Source organism: Somniosus microcephalus, chromosome 23 (genome assembly GCF_052327205.1).
Source record: "Somniosus microcephalus isolate GS21.2 chromosome 23, FLI_Smic_1.0, whole genome shotgun sequence".
NCBI classification, from domain to species: domain Eukaryota; kingdom Metazoa; phylum Chordata; class Chondrichthyes; order Squaliformes; family Somniosidae; genus Somniosus; species Somniosus microcephalus.
Genome location: NC_141009.1, coordinates 59,255,522 through 59,270,061, shown reverse-complemented (window position 1 = coordinate 59,270,061; position 14,540 = coordinate 59,255,522). Strand labels below are relative to the sequence as shown.

Below are 14,540 nucleotides of genomic sequence, written 5' to 3'. Positions count from 1 at the left end.
TTGAAGAAAGAATAAGATAACATTACTTCCTTCTATAACAAGAGTCCTTAAATTTGCTCAATGAGTCTCTCAGGAGGCTTCACATGTCTTGAGGATTTTCTGATTGATTGTCCTTGAATCTGAGTTGTTGCCTCAGATGATGATTTCTCATCTGTGTGATCAGGTTGTTCAACAGTATCAGTCTTTTGACCTGCTGTGGCTGGTCCCATGAGAAGATCTCGACGATTTCTTCGCAGAACAGCACCCTCATCTGTCTGAATGGTGTATGATCTTGGTTGAACTTCACTCAGGACAGTTCCCTTCTGAGTCCATATGTTTGTTTTGTCTTTGAACCTTACTTGGTCACCAGTGTGGAGTTCAGGTAGGTTTTGTGTTCCTCTGTCATAGTAGTACTTTTGCTTTTCTTTCTGTTGTTCTTTGAACTTCCTCACTTTCTCCCCCTCTTTTGTTTTCAGGAGGTTCTCCGGGATGGGTAGGTTTGACCTTAGCCGACGTCCCATAAGGAGTTGGGCTGGTGACTTACCACACTCGAGCGGCGTTGTGCGGTATACAAGCATGCTCTGGTAGAAGTCAGTTCCACTGTCTTTTGCCTTGTACATCAGTCTTTTCACTGTCTGGACCGATTTTTCCACTAGTCCATTGGACTGTGGATAGTGAGGACTTGACGTTGCGTGGACAAAGTCCCACTCTTTGGCAAAGTGTCAGAAACTTGCATTGTAAAACTGGGGTCCGTTGTCTGTGAAGACCTCGCTTGCCACGCCATGTCTGGAGAATATGGCTTTCATACATGTTATCACAGCATCTGCAGTGGTGGTGTACAGTCTACAAACCTCTGGATACAGGGAGTAATAGTCTGTGACTACAAGATAGTCCTTCCCTTGACATACGAATAGGTCAGCGCCTACCTTCTGGTAAGGTCTGTCTGGCGCTGGGTGTGGTTTTAATGGTTCTACCGGATTGCTTGCTCGATATGTCAGGCATATTGTGCAGTTTGACACCTCATTTGTCACATCTTGGTTGATTCATGGCCAGTACATCACCTCTCGTGCTCTTTTCTTACACTTTTCGATTCCCAGATGTCCTCCATGGATCCTTTTTAGCATCTCTTTTCTCAGACTCTTTGGGATAACTATTTTACTTCCTTTGTAGATGATGTCTTCGACCACTGATAGTTCCACCCTGCAGTTCCAGTACTCTGCCATGTCAGGTGAGCAGTCTTGCTTCATGTTGGGCCATCCATCCAAGATGCTTTTCCTCAGTCGTCTCATTGTTTCATCTTTGTTTGTCTCAGTCTTTATGAGCTCCATTTTTGCATCTGCTATGGGCAGTGCACTTGTGATCATGTCCACGTAGGCGTTCACTTTTTCATCCATTTTGGTGTTTGCGGGCTCACTTGGGTCAACAGCTCTGGACAACGTGTCTGCTGTATACATCAGTTTACCCGGTGTGTACGCAACATTCAGTGTATAGCGTTGCAGCCTGATCATCATTCTTTGTATTCTAAGCGGACAGCTATTTAGTGGCTTTTGGAACAATGCAATCAAGGGCTTATGGTCAGTCTCTACACTGATTGCTTGTCCTGCCACAAACTGGTGAAATCTTTCACATGCGTATACATGCTGAGCAGCTCCTTTTCTATTTGAGCATATCGCGTCTCCGCGTCTGTCATTGAGTGCGATGCATATGCAATAGGTTGCCAGTAGTCATATTTTTGCAGAAGAACGGCACCGAGCCCACTCTGTGATGCATCTGATGATATCTTGATGGGTCTCGCTGGGTCATAAAACCTCAGAACTGGTTCCTCTGTGAGCAGTTTCTTTAGATCGCTCCATGACTTCTCATGCTCATGATTCCATTCCCATTCTATGTTCTTTTCAGTTAGTCTTCTCAGTGGCGCCATCTTTTCTGAGAGGTTGGATATGAATTTCCCCATGTAGTTGATCATTCCATTAAACCTCTGCACGTCCTTTTTGCATTGTGGCTTTGGCATATTCTCAATGGCGGACACCTTTCTGGGATCTGGTCTGATGCCCTCACTGCTAAGGATATCTCCCACGAATGTCAGTTCTGTCACCCCGAGCTGGCATTTCTCTCTATTCAGCTTCAGGTTTGTTTTCCTTGTTGCTTCCAGCACTTTTTTCAGTCTCTCGTCATGCTCAGTTCTCGTGGTTCCTCATACTATGATGTCATCCATTGATGTATCAACTCCCTCCAGGTGCTCATAGATCATATGGATAGTTTTGTGATACACTTCAGGAGCTGAGGCAATGCCAAATGGTAACCTTAGGAATCTGTATCTGCCAAATGGACTGTTGAACGTGCACAGTCTTGAACTTGCCTCGTCCAATTTCATCTGCCAAAATCCTGATGATGCATCTAACTTGCTGAAATACTTTGCATTTGCAAACTGTGACATGATTTCCTCACGTGTAGGAAGCTTGAAGTGCTCTCTCTTTATTGCTCTGTTTAGATCTCTTGGATCCAGGCAAATTCTGAGCTTTCCATTCTTTTTGTCCACAACGACAAGGGAACTCACCCACTCAGTTGGCTCATCTATCTTCTGAATCACGTTCAGGCTTTCCATCCTGTCCAACTCTGCCTTCAGTTGCTTTTGAAGAGCAAACGGAACTTTTCTGCATGGATGTATGACCGTTGCCATACTTTTATCTACTCTGATCGTGTGTTCTCCTGGAAGGCAGCCTAGACCCTTAAATAGGTCATTGTACTCTTTCATGAGCTCATCATAGACTGTCTCTCCTTCGCTTTCCACAATGAGGACTCTCTTTACCAGGTTGAGTCTCCTACAGGCTTTTAAACCTAGTATGGCTTGCACATCCTTTGGCACCACGATTAATGCTAGCGTGTGCTCTCTGTCCTTGTGTGTTACTTTGACAATGCATCTTCCTTTCACTGGTATATCAGTACCTGAGTATCCTGTCACTTTCACTTTTATTCCATGTATCTTTGGTCTGGGTCTAATTTTCTTAAAATCAGTCTCTGATATCACATTAACTTGTGCTCCAGTATCCAATTTAAATGGAATGTGTATGTCATTCACTTTTAGTGTCAACATCCAGTCTCTTTTTTCTTCTTTGTTTTCAGACACAACATCTACATAGAACTCCTCTATCTCGCTTTCATCTACTGCATGGACCTTGCTTTGTTGCGCTTGGTTCTTGCAGCAACGGGCATAATGGTTGTTTTTGTTGCAACTATTGCATGTTTTACCATATGCTGGACACTTTTTTGGTGTATGCTGTGTACCGCATCGACTACATGACTTTCGATTGTCCCTTTCATTTTTGTTCGCTGGCCACGCCTCTTTTTTCACATTGGCGCTCTTTTTGTTAAACGGTTTGTGTCCGTTCTTTCTCACTGCATCCACGTTGCAGCTACTGTCACTGAACAGCTCCTTTGCCTGCGACTTCACAGTCTCTGTAGCCCTACACAGTGCTATGGCTTTTCTCAGGTCTAGATCTTGCTCTCTTAGCAGTCTTTCCCTTAGACCATTATCTGGAATACCACACACCAGTCTGTCTTTTATCAGCGAGTCTGTCAGTCCCCAAATTCACATGTTTTACTTCGGTTTCTCAGTTCAGTCACATACTGATCAATAGTCTCTCCCGTTTTCTGTACACATGTGAAAAATCTGTGCCTCTCAAACGTCACGTTGCGTTTAGGTATGCAGTAGGCCTCAAAATGTTCCATTATTTTATCTAGCTTCATTTTGTCTCCATCACTATTTGCTGATATCATTACAGGCTCCAGCCGCAATCGGCGGTCTTGAAGCGGGCCGGGGCTCGGGAGGGAGGGGAAGGGTTACCCCGGTAATCAGGCCCAGCCGTCTCTCACAGCCTCAAGCCGGCTCACGCCCGTTCCTGGGTCTTGGCTCCAGCCACAATTGGCGGTTTTGAAGCGGGCCAGGGCTCGGGAGGGCGGAGGGTGGTGCTCGGGAGGGGGGCAAGGGTTACCCCGGCAACCGGGCCCGGCCGCCTCTCACAGCCTCAAGCCGGCTCACGCCCATTCCCAGGGCTTGGCTCCATTTGTGACCGCTGGCCACTTCGCCCTCTCTCTCCTTCCCTCTGTCTCTCTCTCCTCTCCTCTCCCCCTCCCTCTCCCCTCTACCCCCTACCCTCTCCCCCTTCCCCTCCCCTCTCCCCCCTCCTGCTCCCCTCTCCCCCTCCCCTCACCCTCTCTCTCTCTCTCACCTTCTCTCTCCCTCTCTCTCTCCCTCCTCTCTCTCCCCCTCCCTCCCTTTCTCTCTGCCCCCTCCCTCCCCCTCTCACTACCCCCTCCCTCTCTCTGCCCCCTCCCTCCCTCTGCCCCCTTTCTCTCTCTGTCCCCCCTCCCTCCCTCTGCCCCCTCCCTCCCTCCCTCTGCCCCCTCCCTCCCCCTCCCTCTGTCCCTCCCCCTCTCCCCCTCCCCCTCTCTCTCTCTCTCCCTCTCTCTCTCCCCCTCTCTCTCTCTCCCCCCAGTCTCTCTCTTCTCCCCCAGTCTCTCTCTTCTCCCCCAGTCTCTCTCTCTCCTCCCCCACATCTGTCTCTCTCTCTCCTCCCCCACATCTCTCTCTCTCTCTCCTCCCCCAGTCTCTCTCTCTCCCCTCCCCCAGTCTCTCTCTCTCTCCTCCCCCAGTCTCTCTCTCTCCTCCCCCAGTCTCTCTCTCTCTCCTCCCCCAGTCTCTCTCTCTCTCCCCAGTCTCTCTCTCTCTCTCCCCCAGTCTTTCTCTCCCTCTCCCCCAGTTTGTCTCTCTCTCTCTCTCCCCAGTCTCTCTCTCTCCCTCTCTCTCTCCCCCCAGTCTCTCTCTCTCTCTCTCTCTCTCTCAATTCAATTCAATTCAAATCGCTTTATTGGCATGACAAGGTACATCTTATGTTGCCAAAGCATCGAAAAACATCTGTGGTTGAACACATAAACGCAGATCTATCCATACAGTGTACAAACAGATATATCCGAGAGTGTATAAATATACATTCATATAATTTGTATATACTCTTTTCTTAGATTTAATGGTTGTCCCTCTGTTTATGGCAAGCTGTAACATAGTGTGCCGCTAAGGTTACACAATTTCACTGTTCCCCTAATAGGTATGGGAGTTTTTGGTCGTCATTCAAATTTCTGAATTCAGGGCATATTTTTGTGAATTTTGTGTAGAAATTCCCCCTTATGCCCTGATATTTTCCACAAGCTGTGAGGAAGTGCATTTCTGTCTCCACCACTCCCTGACTGCAGTGAGAGCATATCCTGTCCTCTCTTGGCAGCCAGGTCTGCCTGTGTCTACCTTTTTCGATAGCCAGGCTATGCTCACTAAGTCTGTACATAGTCAAGGTTTTTCTCAATTTGCTATCTTTTACCGTGGTCAGGTATTCAGCCATGTTGTATTGTCTGTTTAGGGCCAAGTAGCAATTGAGTTTATTTTGGGTTTTTGTTGTTTCTGCCCAATATGACAGATATTTTTCCTTTTGCTTAGTGACAATTGTGTTGGGTCGAATTCTCTGTGCTACGATGTCACTGTCCTGGGGCTGGTTATTGTTAGTAGTGTTAGTAGTTACTTCACTGAGTCCCAGGACTAGTTGACTGAGGGTATTCTTCTTTATGGTCCTCTCTTGGCATTTCAGGGCTTCATAATGATAGCAGTGGGGGTTGCTCATTTTTAGGTGTTTCCAAAATTTGGTGGCTCTTTTTTGGATAGTAATTATTAATGGATATTGGCCTAGTTCTGCCCTGCATGCATTGTTTACGGTTATCCTTTGAGTCCGGAGGATACTTTTACAGAATTCTGCATGTAGGATCTCAATTGGGTGTTTGTCCCATTTTGCAAATTCTTGTTGTGTTAGCGGTCCCCACACCTCACTGCCATAGAGTGCAACTGGTTCAATTACTGATTTAAAAATTTTGAGCCAAATGCTAATTGGGATTTCTATTTGGATTGATTTTTTAATGGCATAGAAAGCCCTTCTTGCTTTCTCTTTCAGTTCATTCACAGCCAGATGAAAATTTCCCGCAGAACTGATTTTTAAGCCCAAGTATGTGTAGTTAGTGGTTTGTTCAATTTTAGTTGTTCCTAGTGTGAAATTTATTCTGGGTCCCTGATGTCTGGATCTTTGCTGGAACACAAAGACTTTGGTTTTTTGGGGGTTTATTGTCAGGGCCCAGGTCTGACAGAATGACTCTAGCAGATCCAGGTTCTGCTGTAGACCCTCCTTAGTTGGTGACAGCAGAACCAGGTCATCTGCATAGAGGAGGAATTTAACCTTGGATTCATATAGGGTGAGGCCGGGTGCTGTAGATTGTTCAAGTAGTTTTGCCAATTCATTTATGTAAATATTAAAGAGTGTCGGTGAGATTGGCGAGCCCTGCGTCACCCCCCGCCCCTGTGGGAAGTATTTTGTTTGTTTGTCTCCAATTTTGACTGCACATTTATTGTTTGTATACATTGATTTAATTACATCATATGTTTTTCCCTCTACACCACTTTCAATAAGTTTCAAGAATAGACCGTCGTGCCAGATGGAATCGAAAGCCTTCTGGAAATCTATAAAGCAGGCAAAAATGTTGCTTTTGTTTTGATGAACATGTTTGTCAATTAGGGTCTGTAGGGTGAAGATATGATCTGATGTTCTATAGTTTGGTAGGAATCCAATTTGGCTTTTCCTCAAGACATTGTGCTCCACAAGGAAGTTTATAAGTCTTTTGTTTATGATACTACAGAATACCTTCCCCAGGTTACTGTTTTCACAGATGCTCTCTCTCCCTCCCCCTCTCCCCCTCCCTCTCTCCCCCTTCCCCCTCTCTCTCTCCCCCCTCCCCCTCTCTCTCTCCCCCGCTCCCTCCCCCCTCTCTCCCCCTCCCCCTCTCTCTCTCTCCCCCACCCTCTCTCTCCCCCAGTCTCTCTCTCCCCCCAGTCTCTCTCTTTCTCTCCCCAGTCTCTCTCTCTCTCTTTCTCTCCCCCAGTCTCTCTCTCTCTTCTCCCCCCAGTCGCTCTCTCTCTTGCCCCCAGTCGCTCTCTCTCTTCCCCCCGTCGCGCTCTCTCTTCCCCCCATCGCTCTCTCTTCCCCCCAGTCGCTCTCTCTCTTCCCCCCAGTCGCTCTCTCTCTTCCCCCCAGTCGCTCTCTCTCTTCCCCCCAGTCGCTCTCTCTCTTCCCCCCAGTCGCTCTCTCTCTTCCCCCCAGTCGCTCTCTCTCTTCCCCCCAGTCGCTCTCTCTTCCCCCAGTCGCTCTCTCTCTTCCCCCAGTCGCTCTCTCTCTTCCCCCCAGTCGCTCTCTCTCTTCCCCCCAGTCGCTCTCTCTTCCCCCCAGTCGCTCTCTCTCTTCCCCCCAGTCGCTCTCTCTCTTCCCCCCAGTCGCTCTCTCTTCCCCCCAGTCGCTCTCTCTTCCCCCCAGTCGCTCTCTCTTCCCCCCAGTCGCTCTCTCTCTTCCCCCCAGTCGCTCTCTCTCTTCCCCCCAGTCGCTCTCTCTCTTCCCCCCAGTCGCTCTCTCTCTTCCCCCCAGTCACTCTCTCTCTTCGCCCCAGTCTCTCTCTCTCTTCGCCCCAGTCTCTCCCTCTCTCTCTCTCTTCTCCCCAGTCTCTCTCTCTCTCTCTTCCCCACAGTCTCTCTCTCTCTTCCCCACAGTCTCTCTCTCTCTCTCTTCCCCACAGTCTCTCTCTCTCTCTCTCTTCCCCACAGTCTCTCTCTCTCTCTCTCTTTCCCCCAGTCTCTCTTTCTCTCTTTCCCCCAGTCTCTCTCTCTCTCTCCTTCCCACACAGACAGACAGACAAACTCATTTATATATATAAAAATTATTTGTACTTTTTTCATAACAACATGCCCTCAAAAAACCCTCGGCACCGCCGGGCACTCGAGCTATGGTCCTGGTTTATTGATGAGACTGAGCACTCTCGAGGACCAACCAATATCCTGTTCCCTTGTTCTGACCACTGCCCCGGTTTCAATTCTCTGCACAATTTGAACTGGAAGCAGTGCGTATAAGTTGAAAGCCATTTCGCATTCCCACTCCAATCTCATTCCAATTCCCATTCCCAATCTCATTCCCACTCCCAATCTCATTCCCACTTCCATTCCCATTCCCAATCACATTTCCACTCCCAATCTCATTCCCACTTCCATTCCCATTCTCATTCCCACTCCCAATCTCATTCCCACTTCCATTCCCAGCTGGTGCAGGGGATGGAACACGCAGTCAGAGACTGAACTTTCACTGTTATACAAATGCCCCTGTCCCTAATAACAGGAACTGACAAACAAATGGGAACAAGATCCAAAAAAACTTTCACGTGGAGAAGGTGAAACTTTACACTGCCTGAATTGGAGGTAAATACAACTCAGGCCACTCGAGGGGCGGGAGAGAGAAATAAAGTCAGCGATGGGGAATGAAGGGCCCTGCTTGGAAAGGAGGAGGTGTCGCTGTCAATCGGAGGTGAGGGGACGGATTGAGAAAGTTCGCTGAGTCACTGCCCTGACACTGGGTGAGAATATAAAAGGGGTGGGAGAATGAGAGAGCAGACAAAACAGCTAACGGGAGACGGCGACAGGCAATAAAATCCGCAAAAGCCCCGGCAAGACAGCAAATAACATCTAGAGATACAGAGAAAGCAGAAAGAGACACCAGCCGGAGACACAGACTCCAGCCGGAGAGACACAGACTCCAGCCAGAGACACAGACTCCAGCCGGAGACACAGACTCCAGCCGGAGAGACACAGACTCCAGCCAGAGACAGACTCCAGCCGGAGAGACACAGACTCCAGCCAGAGACAGACACCAGCCGGAGAGACACAGACTCCAGCCAGAGACACAGACTCCAGCCGGAGAGACACAGACTCCAGCCAGAGACAGACACCAGCCGGAGAGACACAGACTCCAGCCAGAGACAGACTCCAGCCGGAGAGACACAGACTCCAGCCGGAGACACAGACTCCAGCCGGAGAGACACAGACTCCAGCCAGAGACAGACACCAGCCGGAGAGACACAGACTCCAGCCGGAGAGACACAGACTCCAGCCAGAGACAGACACCAGCCAGACAGACACCAGCCGGAGAGACACAGAGGCGAGCTGCCGCTCTCGGGCATGTGTCCCCGCAATACCGCCGGCCCGAGGATGCCGCACCGAGCTCAGGCCGAAATCTTCACCTTCGACACGGAGTCGCTGCGGGCCATGTCCCAGTGTCAGCCCAGCCGGAGCAGCAGGCGGCCCCGCCGGGTGCTGTACCCGGCCATCGTCAGGCGCTACCTCCCTCCCCAGCAGCGGGACCACCCCAAGACCTGGCTCCTCGTCCTCTGCGCCGTGGTCGCCCTGCAAATCTACTCGGAGCAGCCGGCGCCGCTGGCCGAGGAGGGGGAGCTGGCCAGCCCCGGGCTCCCCCAGGACTCGCTCGGCCCCGGACTCGGCTTCAACAGCAGCCACACGACCCCTGCCGAGCTGGAGCAGCCCCCGAGCCCAGGCTCCTGCGCCTACCTGCAGCTCTTTGTGGAGGCAAATTACCTGAAACTGTAAAACCCAAGAGGAACGGGTTGAACCTGGCCAGGTCCGGGTCTGGAGAACCTGGCCAGGTCCGGGTCTGGAGAACTTGGCCAGGTCCGGGATTGGAGAACTTGGCCAGGTCCGGGTTTGGAGAACTTGGCCAGGTCCGGGTCTGGAGAACCTGGCCAGGTCCGGGTCTGGAGAACTTGGCCAGGTCCGGGATTGGAGAACTTGGCCAGGTCCGGGACTGGAGAACTTGGCCAGGTCCGGGATTGGAGAACTTGGCCAGGTCCGGGTTTGGAGAACTTGGCCAGGTCCGGGATTGGAGAACTTGGCCAGGTCCGGGACTGGAGAACTTGGCCAGGTCCGGGACTGGAGAATTGGCCAGGTCCGGGACTGGAGAACTTGGCCAGGTCCGGGATTGGAGAACCTGGCCAGGTCCGGGTCTGGAGAACCTGGCCAGGTCCGGGTCTGGAGAACTTGGCCAGGTTCGGGATTGGAGAACTTGGCCAGGTCCGGGTTTGGAGAACCTGGCCAGGTCCGGGTCTGGAGAACTTGGCCAGGTTCGGGATTGGAGAACTTGGCCAGGTCCGGGTCTGGAGAACCTGGCCAGGTCCGGGTCTGGAGAACCTGGCCAGGTCCGGGATTGGAGAACCTGGCCAGGTCCGGGTCTGGAGAAGGAGTGACCGGTTCAAACTCCCGGTGCGGGACAGATGGAAACCAGTTTATTTCTCTTAACAAAAAAAACTCTAGATTGTACTGGGACAGGTGCAGAGCCACTCCTCAGTTTCGGGACTTTGCCAGATGTGTACTGTAACTCTAACTGCTGCTGAATGAACTGTGAGTCCGCGGCCCGCCGGGGCAAACCCTTGGGGGCTGGACACTCCAGGAACTGAGCCGGAGCTCGGGAGGGACCGCCCGGCAACACTTGAACTGTTCCTGACAGTAACACCTCCTGTGTATTTATTATTTATCTTATTTATTTAATATCTGGTACATGTGTGTTTGAGATTTACTGAATAAAGAGTGAAATGTAACCCCGTGTGTTTATTGCGGGGGGCAGTGTGGGCTGGGAAGGCGCCGGACACTCGGGGAGAGGGGCAATGGGCTGAGCGGGTCCCGGTACCGGAGAGGCAGGGTCGGAGGGACCCAGTCCCGGGGTGGAGCAGCGCTGCCGCTCTCTCTCCGCCTCCGCAAGCTGCTCCCACACGGCCACACACCCCGAGCACCGGAGGGACCGCTTCAAATACTGGAGCCGCGGGTGGGTCAGCGGGCCGGCTCCGGGCAACCGGCAGCAGCTCGTCCAACCGCTGCTTTCTGCAGGATTTTCATCAGAGTCGGTGTAACTGACCGGACCCGCAATCAGTGTCCGTGTAACTGACCAGACCCACAATCAGTGTCCGTGTAACTGACCAGACCCACAGTCAGAGTCCGTGTAACTGACCAGACCCACAGTCAGAGTCCGTGTAACTGACCAGACCCACAATCAGTGTCCGTGTAACTGACCAGACCCACAGTCAGAGTCCGTGTAACTGACCAGACCCACAATCACTGTCCGTGTAACTGACCAGACCCACAATCAGTGTCCGTGTAACTGACCAGACCCGCAATCAATGTCCGTGTAACTGACCAGACCCACAATCAGTGTCCGTGTAACTGACCAGACCCACAATCAGTGTCCGTGTAACTGACCAGACCCACAATCAGTGTCCGTGTAACTGACCGGACCCACAGTCAGAGTCCGTGTAACAACAACAACAACTTGCTTTTAAATAGCACCTTTAATGTAGTAAAATGTCCCAAAGTGCTTCACAGGTGTGTTCTCAAACAAAATTTGACAGCGAGCCACATAAGGCGATTATCAGGCCAGATGACCAAAAGCTGAGTCAAATGGTAGCTTTTAGGGATGAAAGCCAGGTAGAGAGGCGCTGAGGTTAGGGCCTTGGCAGCTGAAGGCACGGCCGCCAACGGTGCAGCGAATTAAATCGAGCGTGCTCATGCAGCCAGAATTGGAGGTGCGCAGATATCTGCAGGAGATTACAGAGCGGGACTTGGTGCGAGTTAGGCAGCAGAGTTATGGATGACCCCAAGTTTGCAGGGGGTAGAATATGGGAGGTCGGCCAGGCGTGCATTGGAATAGACAAGTCTAGAGGTAACAATGGCATGGATAAGGGTTTCAGCATTCTGAGATGGCACACTAACAGGAACTCAGATGCCATCCTGATCCAGGGATGTTGCCCCGTGTTGTACACCAGCTCCCAGCAATGATGATTATCCAGGGTGGCAATAGTGACATCGCTCTGTTTTTTGTGAGGTGCTGGAATAATGTCATATAGACTTCAGGAAGGAGGTGCAGTCAGTGGTTCAAACTCACAACTGCCCACAGAGCTTGGGCCCAGAAATTGGTGTCGGGGGCTCCCCGCGGGTGCAAGCCCCCGACCTACACTTACCTAGCGCGCCGAAAGTTGAGGCCTGGGCCTGCGTGGATTTCCTGTCTGTGACCCGGTCCAGCTCCCGGCGCGCTGTGCTTGCGTGATCCAGCGGCGTAGTTAGTTCGATGAGCCGGCTGGGATCATGTGAGCACTGGGCAACCAATCGGAGGTTGCAAAAGTTCATTCATGAGTTTGATAGTAAGAACTGTCAAACTCATGAAAACTCCGGGTGCCCAAAACAGTACTTAAACTTCAAATAAAAGATTTTAAAAATCCCACTAATTAAATGAACTATTAATAACTGTAAAAAAAACTATTTTAAACAATTATTCAAATTTCTGAAAAAAATTTTTTTTTAAGAAATCGGGTCTAAAAATACACTTACCTTACTGTAAAGTCTTTAAAAATAATAAACCTGTGGGAAAAAAATTCTAACTTTAATTATTAGACCACTTACCTTTTAAAACGAAGTCCTTACGTCTGCTTTTTTCATTTGTAAAACGTTGAGGCCTTCACGCGCGGGCAAACCTTTAAAAAAAAAAGGAATTTCAGCGCGCACGCGCAGACTCCTGCGTGCACGCGTTCGACCTCTGAACCCCTTGCTTCAGAGGAAAGGAAATGCCAGTTTTCCGCGCATGCGCTGTACATACTGAAATCTGGCACTTCCATCGGGCCCACGTGTGAGTACATGGTGCTTACTCACGCGTTAGGACCCGAATTACTGGGCCAGTTGTGTTCCTGTGTGTGTAACGCCATACCTTCCGCTCTCTAACTAAACGCCGTTGGTCCTTTTCAAATTCCATCGAGTGATTTAGGGGATTATTCATCCAGGGTGAACCCACAGGCTGACGGTGAGCTTTGTAAAACATCACATCTGCACAACCTATTCCTGGAACAGCACAAAGTGTCTGGCGATCGCCAGATCCCCTCCCTACCCCTCACCCATACCTACGGATAATTCACCTCTTCCGCATACACATCACCTGCCAATCAGCTTATTGACTCTTAAATACGTCCACCGGCTTCTGATCAGCACACAGCAAAGGCATTGCCACTATCACGAGGATTAGTCCCGATATAATGTCACTCTGCTTCCAGGGTTTCCTGGCATAATACACTGATCCGTATCTTCACGCCTTACACCAATCCACATTCCCATCTGATTTCCAAATTCTCATTTGTTTGTTCAATATGAAGTTTGAGATCTGATTATTCTCTGTATCATTTCACGAATCTAGCCAAACTGAACATTAAATTAATTGCCGCTCCGCTAGACTCGGGCAGATTCTCCTGCAATCCCCATCTCAAAATTGAGTCCCACAGGATTCCCATTCTCGCTCTTCGGTCCCCACCCAGCAAAAAAGCTTCACACAACTGTCGAACATAGTACTTAAAGTCATTTAACTGCGGACATAACACCAGTAAATGGGACAGAGTCTCATCCCGTGTCCCACACATTGGGCAAGTTGCCGCCTCCACTCGTCCAATCTTGCACAAGACCGTCATGGTAAAAATCCGGTTATGACCCAATTTAAAATCCAGTTCAATCCATTCTGGGCATTTAAAATTCACCCACACTCCCTTCCAAATCCTGTTGAAGTCCAGCTGTGGGTATATACTCTGCCAAAACTCCTGACCAGCAGTTGTCTTGAATCTCCATTCTCTGAATACCTCATAGAAATCTCGAGTATTACAGTTGTCAAATTGGACCAACTCTCCTCCTTTCTCCAGTACAAAGCTTGGAAAAGCAGGACGCATTTTACTTCCTTTGGAGATTTCCGCATTTATTTCTTCCATCCAATCCTGTGGCATTGCCCTCACAATCTTCTCATACATGATTCCTATTGCTTTTTCCTCTACCTCCTGATCCTCCTCCCACACCATGTCCCTCACTATCGCTTCCGGCAACCAACCTGGAATCACCTCGTATAATACATCTTTCACACATATAATACCAGCTTTCATAAAAGCTTGATTAAATAAAACCTCTCCTTTGATGTTGACCCACCTGTTCAAAAATAAGGGCTGTTCTAAAAATTCCTCAGCCCCCTTGGGCATAAACTGCACACTTTTTAAAAATTGGGCCCAAGTCTCTACAACCCCCTTATAAAACCTGGGCGAAGTTTAATCGATTTCAAAAACATATTATTGTATTCCATATACAATATCCCCTGCCCTCCTATCCCACTTCATTTAAAAAAATACTCAAAACAACTCTTCCAAAAACTTGTATTTGACTTTTGAAGAAATCTCTTCACCCATTTGATTCTAAAGGGTTTCTTCTTCAAATCAGTATCTGGAAAATTGAGTCCTCCCTGATTTCTCCATCCAATGATGGTATTGTATGCCACCAAGGCTGGTTTCCCTTCCCATATAAACCTCACACAAGCCTCTCAGATGGCATTTTCCACCCACTCAGGAATATCCTCCACCGTCAATAAGTACCATAGCTTAGATAGCAGGAGAGCAGACACCACTGTCGCTCTTCCTTGCACTTTCAACCACCTTCTTTCCCATCTTCCCAAAATCTTTTTAATTTTCATAACCTTCGGTTCCCAATTTAATCGATCCACTTCATCCCTGTCTTTCTTGCACCCCATATGCACCCCCAGAACTTCCAAAACCTCCACCACCTTAAAGGGACATTCCCC

At 49.6% G+C, this 14,540-nt stretch overlaps 1 protein-coding gene across 4 annotated transcripts; it reads left to right on the top strand.

The window, feature by feature from the left end:
• The first annotated feature begins 8,587 nt into the window (after window positions 1–8,587).
• LOC147101893 (radiation-inducible immediate-early gene IEX-1-like) lies at window positions 8,588–10,494 on the top strand. 4 transcript variants are annotated; one of them, XR_015073392.1, is made up of 2 exons: window positions 9,004–9,796; window positions 9,946–10,494. XR_015073392.1 is itself a non-coding variant. In XM_085965915.1 (1 exon), exon 1 carries the CDS (start codon window positions 9,065–9,067, stop codon window positions 9,488–9,490), a length of 426 nt encoding a protein of 141 aa, XP_085822041.1. In that variant the 5' UTR covers window positions 8,588–9,064; the 3' UTR covers window positions 9,491–10,494. The 4 variants fall into 4 exon arrangements, 1 of the variants encoding a protein (XP_085822041.1); XR_015073390.1 differs by having other exon boundaries at window positions 9,004–9,821; window positions 9,896–10,494; XR_015073391.1 differs by having other exon boundaries at window positions 9,004–9,995; window positions 10,096–10,494.
• Window positions 10,495–14,540: the final 4,046 nt, after the last annotated feature.

Bases quoted from the DNA above. Each gene is read 5' to 3' on its own strand.
- LOC147101893 (XM_085965915.1), top strand. From the start codon at position 9,065: ATGTGTCCCCGCAATACCGCCGGCCCGAGGATGCCGCACCGAGCTCAG.